Source organism: Erpetoichthys calabaricus, chromosome 18 (genome assembly GCF_900747795.2).
Source record: "Erpetoichthys calabaricus chromosome 18, fErpCal1.3, whole genome shotgun sequence".
NCBI lineage: Eukaryota > Metazoa > Chordata > Cladistia > Polypteriformes > Polypteridae > Erpetoichthys > Erpetoichthys calabaricus.
This window is the reverse complement of record NC_041411.2, coordinates 30,607,818-30,621,588: the sequence shown is the minus strand read 5'-3', so window position 1 is coordinate 30,621,588 and position 13,771 is coordinate 30,607,818. Positions and strand designations below refer to the sequence as shown.

General features: G+C 37.0%; 1 protein-coding gene across 4 annotated transcripts in view; it reads left to right on the top strand.

Annotated features, from left to right (window-relative positions):
* Positions 1-13,771, top strand: part of cacna2d3a (calcium channel, voltage-dependent, alpha 2/delta subunit 3a) — a 624,026-nt gene that overhangs the window by 295,809 nt on the left and 314,446 nt on the right. For all 4 annotated transcript variants that reach the window (XR_007933861.1, XM_051921047.1, XM_051921048.1 and 1 more), the window contains exons 6-8: positions 559-690; positions 6,278-6,338; positions 6,596-6,746. Coding sequence is in view for 3 of the 4 variants with exons in the window: in XM_051921047.1 (XP_051777007.1) it covers positions 559-690; positions 6,278-6,338; positions 6,596-6,746 (344 nt within the window). In the remaining variant the exon portion in view is untranslated. The remainder of the gene's footprint in view (positions 1-558; positions 691-6,277; positions 6,339-6,595; positions 6,747-13,771) is intronic.

Here is a 13,771-nt window from a genome sequence, read left to right as displayed (position 1 = left end):
TAAAATGACAGTGAATAAAAATAGTAAAATGCCCCAGTCACCAGATCTCAATCAAATTAAGCTTGTTTGGGATATGACTGAACAAGGTGATCAAGGTGGAGATCAGCCACCAGCTCTAACACACAATACAGTGGACAGCTTATGAGTCTTGATGAATTCAAGTTGACATGAGGCCTAACTGGGAATCGGCTTATTATTAGGGTAGGTGTACCCATTGAAATGGGTCTCACTTTAAGATTTTGTCTTTTATCTTTTATTTGATATGAACTTGTAATTCCTTTAACAATCAGGTAGTTTCTTATTACATATTTTTCAAAAGTTGGTGTTGTATGGACATTTGCTATTATGGTCAAATCTGCATTTTCCAAAAGAAGAATGGGGATAAGGGTGCATTCAAAACATCTATGAGGTATTATAAATTAAGATTGTGATAGCCTTCTGTTTTTAATAATAATGTTTTCTCTTTTTTTTGTTGTTGTTGTTGTTGACTTTAAGGTGAATATCAAGTTTTGTTTTTATTTCAACAATATAAAGCGTTTTGTTTTTTTTACTTTTCAGATTCTGCCATTGTGAATGGAGTATACTGGTCGGAAGCTTTGAATAAAGTATTTGTTGACAATTTTCAGCGTGACCCCTCATTGATTTGGCAATACTTTGGAAGCTCAAGAGGATTTTTCAGACAGTATCCAGGTAAGAGTCAGGCGTGATGAAAGTTCTCTCGTCAGCTTTGACAGGCAAATTCTTTCAGTAGAGAGTTTTGTTTGTTATTTTCTAGCTTCTGGTTTGTTTCCTAGTGGTTTCAAAGTCAGAAAACAAGAACATTTGGCAATATGTGATTATGGGACACTCAACAAAGTGTTGAATAGTAAAACGTATTACACAAAAACTAGGTACAGATCATTCTAGTCCACAAAATATATAGTTTTTCAAGTCACAATTTGCTGGGAATGCATACCCACTGGGAGGTACAGTACCTCATTAAAATGTACTGATATTTTTTATAAATAACTTAAACATTGTAATCCACAACATTTAACATATCAGGCAGAACTGTATATAAACTTGTCCTCCAATTCCTGCCTTGCATTAGCATATTTCTGTTACCAAATTTAAGTTGAAGAAGCCTTAAACTTGAAGCAGCGGTATTTATATGGTTATAAGGAAGTGTGCTTACTGTTGGTGTGTTGAAGACGAGAACGTGGGCCGTCTAGTGGGTGAAGAGCGCTGTGAGGCGTGGTGTGACTGGACACAAGTGGAGCCGGTAGAATGGCCAGTACGGGCTCCTCCGCACGTGTTCAATTTTACACTCCGGTGTCCTCCAGCCTGCCCAGCACAGGCGGTTTAAGGTGCAATAAAAAGCCGGCATTTGCCTATGGTTGAGTCAGAGACGAGGATCCTGTATTGCAAATAAGTGAATTCACATACTGGTGAGTCGGCCACTGGTATGCTTGAGCTCAGCATAACCATTGGCCTTCAAAGGGGGTTTATACACGCGCGACCAGCCAGGGTTCGATTTTAAATACAAAGTTGATTGGGGTGTGGCGTAAACGTGTTAGCATCTACCTGGATAGGTGTGTGGGGTAGACGGGGTGGCAGATTGGCTGGACAATCTTGCCAGTTATATTTAAGGAGTTACCGGTCAACAGGGGTCGTCAGTGGACCTAAAGGCGAGGCAGGAGTAAGCACTGCTGAGCTATTGGAGGAGCAGTTGTGGTTTTGGCGGCTTTGTACATATTCTTTTGTATATTGAGTTATATATCTCCTAGTGATCATTTTTGGTGGACGTATATATACTTATCTGGTGCTGGGATCATTTTAATTTTGGGTTTGGTGCTATAGTTTTTGTATATTAAACACACACTTGTTTTTGTTCTTGTGCATTTTTTTTTCTTTCCTGTTATATGAGCTTCTTGAGCCAGAAATAAAAGAAGACAACTTTCATTGTTGGAGTGTGTGTGTAGTTTTTGTAGGAGTGCACTGTTTTTGTATATACACCATATTTTTCGTTTTTTTTTTAAATTTATTTCTGAAGATGTGTCAGTGCTGAAGGACTGTGTCTCAAAGCCCACCTGACACTACTGCATTTTTGGTTGTACAGCACTCTTGTAAATAAACTTGCACCATTCACTCTTCAATTTTTGTCTGTGTCTCATCTCTCCACTGATCCTGTTCGGTTCATAAACTATCAGATATCCAGAGTGTAGGCTGGGGCCAAGTCCCACTACACGGGATATTACATTTCCTTTCATTTGACTCCAGAGGTTATACTAAGATTTAAACAGCACATTTGTTATATAGAATGAGCTTATCATTTCCATTTCTGAAAGTCTGCTAGTTCCTTTATCAGTTGTTTTCAATAAAGTTTTGTCACATTATGACATATGTCTAATAGGCACTGTATTATCATAGTATTTCCCTCTACTTACCCTTTACCTGTTTTCCCTCAAGGGTAAGTGTTCTCGTCAAGTTCATTATCGGGTTGGTCTACTGTTACACTTTAAGATGAACACACACATACATAGCTACGCATACACACAGACCCTAACCACGACAGTGCCCCATGAATGACACTCATACACGCTGGTTAACCCTTAGCACTTTAAACCACACATCAGCCTGTCACTCAGCACTTCAAGAGACTTACTTATCATCGGCACGTACAACATATGATGTTTTAATGATATCTCAGGCCTAAATATTACTTTTGATCTACAAAGACTCAGCACTCTCGACTATAGGCCATTTATCAGCCAAGAATTCCTTCTTTACGTACTGTTCCCTACTATTGAGTGGAGCTCTCACTCTCAGCCTAATACACCTCACACCACAGAGGTAATGGCAAATTTCCGGCTGCACTAGGTGCTCAAAGAAATCTAACTTATTATTTCAATCACTCTATGGACATTAAGACAAAGCATAGAAAGTTAAAAGCAGCATGGTATTTATTACAAGAATAATAATAATACCACTGGAACAAAGAATAATAGAAAATAGGTACTGACAGGAAAGTCTGAATATATATAGTCTTTAGAAAAAGCTTACGAAAAAAAGTAGAGGTGAGAAGAATGAATGTCCCAGGGTGGCGTTTGATTTAGTAATCAACGTTCATGAAAATGCTGTTAACTGATGATCGGATGAAAACTGGTCATACGTGTCTTTGTTGTCTTCTCTGACGTCGCTCTAATGTCGTCGCTGTTTCTCTTCTTCTTCGTTGCCTTTAAATGAGGCATATTTATTATAAAGTTTCATGCTGTGGTTTCACAACACATGAATGTTCCACGCACCTGATTGGCTGGCTGTCAATATGATGGATGAATTTTGCTCAAACTCTTTAATCTATCTTTTCTCAGATAATAAAGTTTTTTTGATATTGCCTCATGTCCTCCTTTCCCAGGCTGTAAACCAAATTGTTGTCCCAGATGTCCATCCATAAAGTAATCAATAGCCTAAGGCATGGCTCAATCTTCCTTTCCCAGGCTTTAATACTAATTTGTGAACAACTGTTATAAAAGTGAGGTGTAAAGGAAGAGGATATGCCTTTTTATTATAATGCCTCCCACATCTGAATTCATCTTGTTGGGATTGAGCAAAATATAATAATAAAAATATAGAGAATAATTTGTAGATTTTATACACCATAACAGGCATGAAGACAATTCAAAGGAGGAGAACAAACATGCAGGTGTCAATTTTGGACTCTGTTAAAATGTGTAAAATACACCATGAAATAAACTTTTTGTTCTACTGCAAGAGTACAAAAAAAACTTTGAGGACGACATAAAGCCGGCTCAATATTTAGACGTAAGGATACAAGCAAAGGTGAAACTACCTTTATCCAGAGAATACCTCTCATCTTATTTTTTGTGTAGCACGCTTCATTGAGTACAGACACAGTATGCTGCAAACAATTCTCAGTTAAGATACAAGTACAGATTATACTAATTACTAAATACAGAACTGGTACACATAAATACAGGTTTGTTAAACCACATAAAGAACAATGACAAAACTGATTAGACATAAATGGAAACCAACAATATCTCTCCATTAATGAATGAACTATGGCTAGTTGACAGCAAATGAGATAAAAACTGTAAAAGAGAAAGTAAAAAGCAAAGTCAGTCCTGGAGATCTTGGCCAACTGGCCACCTCCCTCCCTCTTGGGTTTTCTGTAGTGGAGTCTGTGCTGGCCATCCAATCTGGTGAGAATATCTTTCCATCCGATGATTCCATTGCTCCGTTATTCAAGATGACTTTTTTATATGCAAAAGAACAGCCTGGCAGTAGAGCAGTGGCACCAAGTGCCACATCCAAATAGCTTAAAGAGAAACAGAATAGAGAAGGTTTAGTAATGGTTTATAAATATTGTGACACTTTTATTTCTGTACAAACAACTAACAAACAGAAATGTAGTATGCTTATCTACTCAGCAGCTCTAGTCAGGGTATGCTAGACTAAAGTAGTAAGTCTTCAGCCTGGATTTCAAAGCTGAGACTGAAGGAACATCTCTTGTATTAGCAGGCAGATCATTCTAAAGCTTTGAGGCCCTGTAACTAAAAGCTCAACCTCCCAATGTTACTTTATTAATCTTTGGAATCTTAAATAGGCCAGCATCTTGAGATCTCAATATGCGCTCTGATTTATAAGTAATCAAGTCATATAATACACCTCATAAGTCCTACACATCGGTGAGACAATACCTTCAGAGTGTGGTGTTGATACTATCATGTCCATTGGGTAGGAAAGAATGTTTACATATGAAGAGTACATATATATGTGCCATACTATTTGTTATGCCTCCCATTGTGAAATTTAGAAGTTTTTATTGAAATTTTTTACTATTGTAGCTAATATCTACAACTAAATGTATAGAATTGAAACCAATGACCAGACATCATTCTTTGTGTTCCTGTAGTCCTTGTACACAATAAAATCCAGCTTAGTCTAGTTGACAATCTAAATTTACACGTTGTCCTTTTCTTAGACCTACAAGAGGCAAGTATTCAAAATCCACTTAGACTACTTTCAAATTTACCTCCTCTGATACACTAAGAGACTTGTTGGCATCCCATCAGAATTTCCAGCTGTTTAAGTTGTACTGTCAATAAATTAACTCGAATGCTTAAAAATTTATCAGCATATACTGTTCATATTGGTCATTGGCAGCAGGGACCTTGTGCCTTTGTTTTTCACATACCAAATATGTATTAATATTGTCTTTGCAGTACACAATGATTAGGAGCCAGAATTTATTCTACAAGCAATTCACACAAGGCAAAATTAAATGGTTGACAGGACAGCAGTCCATCTCAACCATATTTGCCAACCTGTGGCAAGAGAAAATTGCCAACTGGACCATCTACTGTCTTAAGATTATAGAAGGGAAGCAGAACACTTACAGGAAACTCATGCAAAACAGGGAGAACACAAATGGCAGCTGACTAGGGACAAGTGCTGAAAGGCAGTAACACTTACTGACTGCACTTCTGTGACATCCAAATCCCAAATAATTCATTTTGAAATACAACACGGATTGAATTCATTCAAATAAAAATGTATTTTTAGATATAAATCAATGTGTTCAAATAAATCAATAGTCTGAAAGCAAAAAATTGTGATTTGAAAAAGACTGAACGAGAGTGAATATAGTTACATGCTAGCTGAATGCATTGATTATGCATTTTTGCTATCCTGCACCCTCGCATTTAGGACATACTTAATGTTGTAGTTCACTTGCAAAACAAGAGCTCAAAACAGAACTAATACAAAATGGCTAAGCTTCTGGTCATTTAAGTTCTAGCCAGAAAGAGGCGAGTCAAGGAGGTTGGATGATGTACGTGACATCAGACAGAAAGAAAGAAGGCATTAGAACACAGTGCCAACCCCTGGTTGGTGGTTAATTACTATCACCAGAGCCCTTAAGCTGCCTCCCATGTGAATATGCGCGACACAGGTTACAGTTGAAGAATTTTGCTGCATTCCTCCAAAATTGAAATTTTATGTTATTTTTGTTGTTAAATCAATGTGTTTTTTTGTTTTTATATTTGAAACAAAAAAAATTGCTTTGATTTAGACATATTTTATGCATTTTTGTTTTTTTTAATGGAAGAAATATATAAGGCTAATAAATATACACGTGTAAATGCATGCATAAGGTTTAATAAAAGAGTGAATTTTTGTTTTTATTAAGTAAACTCTAAGACAAAGTCTTTCTTTTTATTTGTATTGCTTAAATAATCATAAGTCATGTTTATTTTTATATTTCAATAACATTTAGGTATAAAGTGGAAGCCAGATGAACATGGAGTAATTGCTTTTGATTGCAGAAACAGAAAATGGTAATATAACTATTTAATCATGCAATTTAATAGTGTGATTTAAATCATGAAAACTCCCTGATTAGTTTATTTCCCTACTGTACATCTCTCTACTCACATTAAAATAAATTTACAGTAGTTCTCCTTTACCTTAACTTGATTTTCCAAAACCATATTTTGTTTAATGGAACACATTAATATCAATTTTTACAGTTATGTCTGTTTTTTTTGCGTGTGTTTTTTGTTTTTTCATTTACATAATGTTTCTTTTTGCCAAGGTATATCCAGGCAGCAACCTCTCCAAAGGATGTTGTGATATTGGTTGATGTTAGTGGCAGCATGAAAGGGCTGCGATTAACAATTGCAAAGCAAACAGTTTCGTCAATTTTGGACACACTTGGAGATGATGACTTTTTCAATATAATTGCTGTAAGTATTATTCTGTTTGCTTTTCCACTTAAAACAAGTGTCTTGAAATTTAAAATCAAAGCCATCACCTTGTCAGCCTAAACAATTTTGTCAATGCGCACATTATCTAATGCTCAGGCACAACATAAGCACGTGGAACAAAAGCGTACTGACAAAAGCATGCAATGACAAAGGCACGGAGGAAAAAACAGGACAGCCACAGATGAGCACTGCTATGAAATCCCACTCTGATGGCAGCACTTATGTCTCTGGTTCTTTAATGAGCAGGCCTAGAATTCCAGCTTTTAGTGGCAAACACACCAGTAACTAAAAATGTCTTGGTTTAATCTTTGCAAGAGATACTATATAATTCAGGATATGAAGCATAACCTAAATGTGGAAATGAATTTAGGGGGCAAAAGGTGGCCAGTTCAGTATCAGGGTTCAAATATGTTATATACACTGTGAAAAAAGCAATCTCAACACATGTAAAAAGGTTTGGGGCAGCCGCCCTTATATTATCCCTGGCTGCAAAAGGGTAAAGAGATAAGCCAAGATGTGCTCTTGTTGAGTTCCAAACTGAACTGATTTAGTATTGAAAAGATGGCAGCTTTATAAGCCGAAACCGAAGTGATGTCATCCAGAGCCAGAACCGGAAGTGACATCAGTCTTGGGCGTTGGAACCGGAAGTGATATTGTTGATGTTGAATCAGGTAGGTTTTCCTGTATTTGGCCTGCAGAGATAACAGAGGTGGGTTTAGTGCACCCCGTCACCCCCTGGCCTGGCAGGTAATTACCTCTACTTGGTCCACTCGGCTCCCTCCTAATTGCATGTGCGTGACAACACATTCGAGCTGTATGGCAGACTGCTTTTTACTTCCTGTCCCACAGATTACTCTTGACTGCTCTCATCTGCTGTGCAATAACTGAAAATCTTTTAACAGAGTGTGAACTATTGCAAAAAAATATTTTTAATGTAAGCATGAACCTTTGACCTGAAAACATGTTTCCTTTTACACATTTCCTTGGCTTCAGATGTTAAGTTTCACTTTTACTTCACTTTGGGATAATATAGAAACTGCAACTCTTGTAGTAAAACCATGTTTAAGATGAACACACATGCATTTACGATGCAACTTAGTGCCACTTATTCAGTAACATCTGGGTTTCATAGCAGCTAGTAAATAAATTAGAAGATGACCCAATGTTCCTGGTTACACCTTGGTGTGCATTGCATTTTGATGCAGCATTCATGTGCAGAGATCAGAAGGGACATATTTTGCTGTTGTGTCAATAAAGTATTTAGTAGCTATACAATCATGGATAACTGTTTTCACACACACGGTCAATACAGTTTGCTATTTTTTCATTGTTTAATGCTAGTAGGAAGCCCATCTTGCTTCTCTCAGCAGCACAGTTTGGTTAAGACAGAGAGCGTTAAACACAGCTCAGATACAGAAGTTCAGCTCAAGTCTGCTCCAAATGTCTGACTACCCTGTCTTTTGGGTTTTGATTGCATTTGCACAACTGTTTCCTTTTTCCAACATGCTTTGAATATCCAGGATGCGGAAATAACAAAAATAAGAACATCATAGTCAGATTTTTAATACGGCAACAAGAACCTTTATAATGTAATGGTTTTTGTTCATAATCAGAGCAATAACATTTTTAATGGGGTTTTATTTCTCATCATAAGCCATTTGTCATCCCTTCCTTTATGCTGGCTGCCAGTTCTTAACCACAAAAGGTGAAAAGGTCTCTTACTGACAACATTTACGTTGAGTTACCGTGAGTCCCACAGGATACCAGTCCTGATGCACAAATTCATTCAGTAGCCGTGACATTTGCTGTAAAATATATGTCAAGAGGGTGTGTATCGTGAGTTACATAAATGAATAATTACCACACAATCTGAATAGTAATGGATCCTATAATAGTTACCGTGTGAAATACAGTTATTATGTATAATTTCTTAAAGAACTGTAGTTTTACCACTGACGCAGTGGCGCAGCTGGGGGGGCAAGGGAGGACATCTGTCCCCGGGCGCAGCATCCAGGGGGCATCAAATTTCCCTTCCCCATTGCATTTTGGCAAACAGGAGGGGGCGTGAAATCTTCAGTTGTCCCCGGGCGCTGAAAACCCTAGCTACGCCTCTGCACTGACGGGATTGTTTTATTTACTGGAAAGAAATGATTTTTAAAAGAAATAATACAAATAAAATTTGAAAAATGTGGCAAAACAAAACATATAATGTGACAACTACACACAGAGAGAAAATGCAAAACCATATAGATTAAAAGTAACTGTACATTGCAATCTATAGCCGCATATTAAATGCAGTCTCTTGGAAAAAGTTGAATTGCGGCACTCGTATGTTTGTCATTATTGTCTCTTGAAGACGGTGATTAAGCTGGACATTTCATAATCTGGATGCCTCGAAATCTGGAGGGATATTTGTAAAAGCTCTTAAAAGGCAGAACGCATTTCACCACAAGGCATAAATGTTTATAATATTTTAATGAGCTGGTGAACCTTTTGGGCATTTTTGTAGGCTTCCGCTACATTAAATTCAACTAGCTTTTGTTGCCGCTTGTATTTTTCATGTGCATCCTTTTGCCAGTGCACTTTAATCTTTCCACCGCTCAGGCCATCTAATCCCTGAAAAGAGCTTTTAAACTATTGTCTTTAGCATGATGTGTCATAAAAACTATTTTAATATGACCAGTGCCTTGTTGTGTAATTATACAGCATTTCTCTACTGTTTAATTATTGGCATAGGTCTGTCATTTCATCTTTGATCCTTGTGTAAATGTTTTTATTTCTATGTACAACTTTTTGTGATTTTATATGATGATGTAATTTTTGTTTACATTAATAGTATAGAGATTTATGGGTAATGGTTCCATTAAATTACTTTACTTGTCTACTTTTATATGCAATAAAAAATAAACTTATTTGATTTTCATCCCACCCGTTTCCTGCAATCGGCACGCACTCTATGAGAAATTATTCTCAACCATATTCATAACTACACTTTCATCCACTCCAATATATCTGTAACTGAAGAGCACTTGAGCACTACAGAAGGAGATTGCACTTGGCTTAAGGTTTTATGAGTATTTTACTTCTTCAGAACCAGCAGTTGTTGTAGGCACAGAAATTAGCACATCATCAGAACAAGAGTCTCTAGTCCACACTTGTGAAGGCAGGAAAAAAATATTCAACTTATCACACAGAATTCTACAGAATATTTAGTTGACTTCAGGTGGCTTGCCTCTGGAAATGTGCAGTTGAACCGAATGATGAGGTGGCAGGGTGGTGAATGCCAAGCAGCAGGTGTTAAACTGGGATGTGATAGGGATACATTTGTGTTAATCTTTATATAAAAGTAGTTAGTCCAATGACAAATATTTCTCACTGAATGTTCTTCTCGACTACAAAATGGTAAACACATTCAGCATGTCTAATTTAATTCTCCTTCATTTCTTGATATTTTGCTTCTTTTTTGTCTATCTATAGGGCAGTTTTGCAAGTAGACTTGTACTTTACCTGTTTACTTTTCTGTCCACGTTACGTCTCTTCAGCCTCAACTGCAACATAAACCACAGTCCTTATTTCACATAGCATTTAAGTTTAAATAAAATGCTTAATTCTGTTGTAAGCTAAGTACTGTTGTATATTTGTATGCAAATGTTTAGTAAAAATATGAGTATAAAGCAATTTAAAGCAAAACTCAATGAGTAATTAATTGTTTCAATATTTGCTGTATTGTCCTATATGGATGCCAAAATGAGTGAATACATTCAACAAATTAATTAACTAACTGAAAGTGAAATGTCTTTATCATCTTGGACATTTTTAATCAATTGCAATGTTAAAAAGGTAAAGTTAAGTATTGACAGGGAGGCCAGCTCTAGTGATTCAATATGCCTTTTTAACCTGTTATATAACCCAACATTTTCCATGAGTTTGTGTCACATTTTACAATGTTTTCTACCACTGTGATTGAAAAGTGAGGTGTAATCAAGTTCTAACAATCAGTTTGTGCAAACTTTTAATCTACATTAAATTAATCTACATTAAATCCCTAAGGATGCTAATGACGCTGCTCTTACCTGGATACGGCAGTGGCGTGATAAGATATGATGATCTACATTAAATGTTGTGCTAACCTTTAAACACTCAACAACATCATTTATTTATATAGCACATTTTCATACAAAAAAGTAGCTCAAAGCGCTTTACGTAATGAAGAAAAGAAAAATAAAAGACAAAATAAGAAATTAAAATAAAACAACATTAGTTAACATAGAAAAGGAGTAAGGTCCGATGGCCAGGGAGGACAGAAAAAAAAAAAAAAAAACTCCAGACGGCTGGAGAAAAAAATAAAATCTGCAGGGGTTCCAGGCCATTAGACCGCCCAGTCCCCTCTGGGCATTCTACCTAACAAAAATGAAATAGTCCTCTTTGTATTTAAGGTTCTCACGGAAGGACTTGATGATGATGGTCATGCAGACTTCTGGCTTTTAATCCATCAATGTTGGAACATCACAGTGCTTTGAGTAACACCACCACCACAAAGAAACCGGAAAAAGAAACGGAAGAGAGAGTAGGGGTTAGTACGGATTTTAGAGCCACCATGAATAGTTATTATAATGAATTGGATATACAGAGTATCAGGATTAAATTAAAGTCCTCACAGGTGGCGCAGTGGTAGTGCTGCTGCTTTGCAGTAAGGAGACTGTGGAAGATTGTGGGTTCGCTTCCCGGTTCCTCCCTGTGTGGATAGCGCTTTGAGTACTGAGAAAAGCGCTATATAAATGTAATGAATTATTATTATTATTATTAAAGTGAAGTTATGAGAAAGCCATGTTAAAATAATGTGTTTTTAGCAGTTTTTTTAAAGTGCTCCACTGTATTAGCCTGGTGAATTCCTATTGGCAGGCTATTCCAGATCTTAGGTGCATAACAGCAGAAGGCCGCCTCACCACTTTTTTTAAGTTTTGCTCTTGGAATTCTAAGGAGACACTCATTTGAGGATCTAAGATTACGATTTGGAATATAAGATGTCAGACATTCCGATATATAACATGGGGCAAGATTATTTAAGGCTTTATAAACCATAAGCACAATTTTAAAGTCAATCCTGAATGATACAGGTTACCAGTGTAGTGACATCAAAACTGGAGAAATGTGCTCGGATTTTCTTTTCCTAGTTAGGATTCTAGCAGCTGCATTCTGCACTAGTTGCAAACGATTTGTCTTTTTTGGGTAGTCCTGAGAGGAGTGCGTTACAGTAATCTAGTCGACTGAAAACAAACGCGTGAACTAATTTCTCAGCATCTTTCAATGATATAAGAGGTCTAACTTTTGCTATGTTTCTTAAGTGAAAAAATACTGTCCTAGTGGTCTGATGAATATGCGATTTAAAATTCAGATTACAGTCAACAGTTACCCCTATGTTTTTTACCTCCGTCTTGACTTTTAATCCTAATGCATCCAGTTTGTTTCTAATAGCCTCATTGTATCCATTATTGCCAATCACTAAAATTTCAGTTTTCTCTTTATTTAGCTTTAGAAAATTACTATGCATCCATTCAAAAATACAAGTAAGACATTGTGTTAGTGAATCAAGATAATCGGGGTCATCAGGTGCTATTGATAAATACAGCTGTGTGTCATCAGCATAGCTGTGGTAGCTCACGTTGTGCCCTGAGATAATCTGACCTAATGGAAGCATGTAGATTGAGAAGAGCAGCGGACCCAGAATAGAGCCTTGTGGAACACCATATAGGATATCATGTGTCTTTGAGTTATAATTACCACAACTAACGAAGAATTTTCTCCCTACCAGGTAAGATTCAAACCAATTTAAGACACTGCCAGAGAGGCCCACCCATTGACTAAGGCGATTTCTAAGAATATTGTGATCAATGGTGTCAAATGTGGCACTCAGATATAGGAGGATGAGAACATCCTTTTGTTGCATGTTCCCCATCATGTATCATTATAGCATATTTGAGAAGAACATTTCAAAACACAAGACAAAGACAAATGTAATACAGTCCAAAAGAACTGCATGACAGCATACTTTAAAATACACTTTACGCATCACTTTCCTTAGGATTAGGGATACTGATGAGCAGCAGGTGTGGAAGTGCTAGTTAATATTCATTCACAAATTACAGAGTTACTGCTGGTGTGTTTGCTAAACCTTGTGGCATGACTATGATTTGAGATGCCCTGTTAAGGTATTATACCTTTTCGCTTCTCCGAATTAAATTATATGCAAAACAAAAATCAAATTTAGTGAATACAATGAATGCTGTAACCTAGTTGAGCAAAGATGAAATTTACTGAAGAGGATAATTATTTTTATGGTGATTTTATAGAACTTGCGGTGATCAATGCAAGGATGTAGTAAGGTGTAGTGTGGGAATACGTGTTGCTCTCTAGAGACTGGCTGGTACAGTAATGGTCTCTTATTAGTCTTCCATGTTTACATGACTTAAACCAGCCTTCTAGTCTCCTGCTATGGATTCTGCGTTTACTTTCAAACAACCAGAATATCCTGTGACCTCTTGTAGGCCCTCCATGTCCTCTCTCTTTCTCTTTGCTTCTGCTCTCTAGCTTCTCTGGAAAACATTAGACCTTTCATCCCAGGATACCGCTATATTCATCTTTAACTGGTGCCCTGCACATGTCACTTCTAGGGCACAACATATGACAGCTCCTGTCAGTTCCTGTCCAGGCAATGCCAAGTTGTTTTAATCCTGCCAGTGGGGGTCTCTCCAGAGGAGGTTTCCAGTGGGATCGCTCACTCACTCTCTCTCTTTTGCTGCTCTTGGCCATTTTCGTGATGCATTTGTCCCAGCAGCCATTTGCTTCTAAAGTAACCCTTTACAGTGTATCCCTTTCAATAGTGCAATATGCACATGGATAAAGCCCTGCAATTTCATGCAGAATTGTCACAGCATTAGTGAAAGCATCACCCAGAACTGCAGAAATCATTTTCCTCAGCCTAGATAGAGTAAAAATCTGTGAAT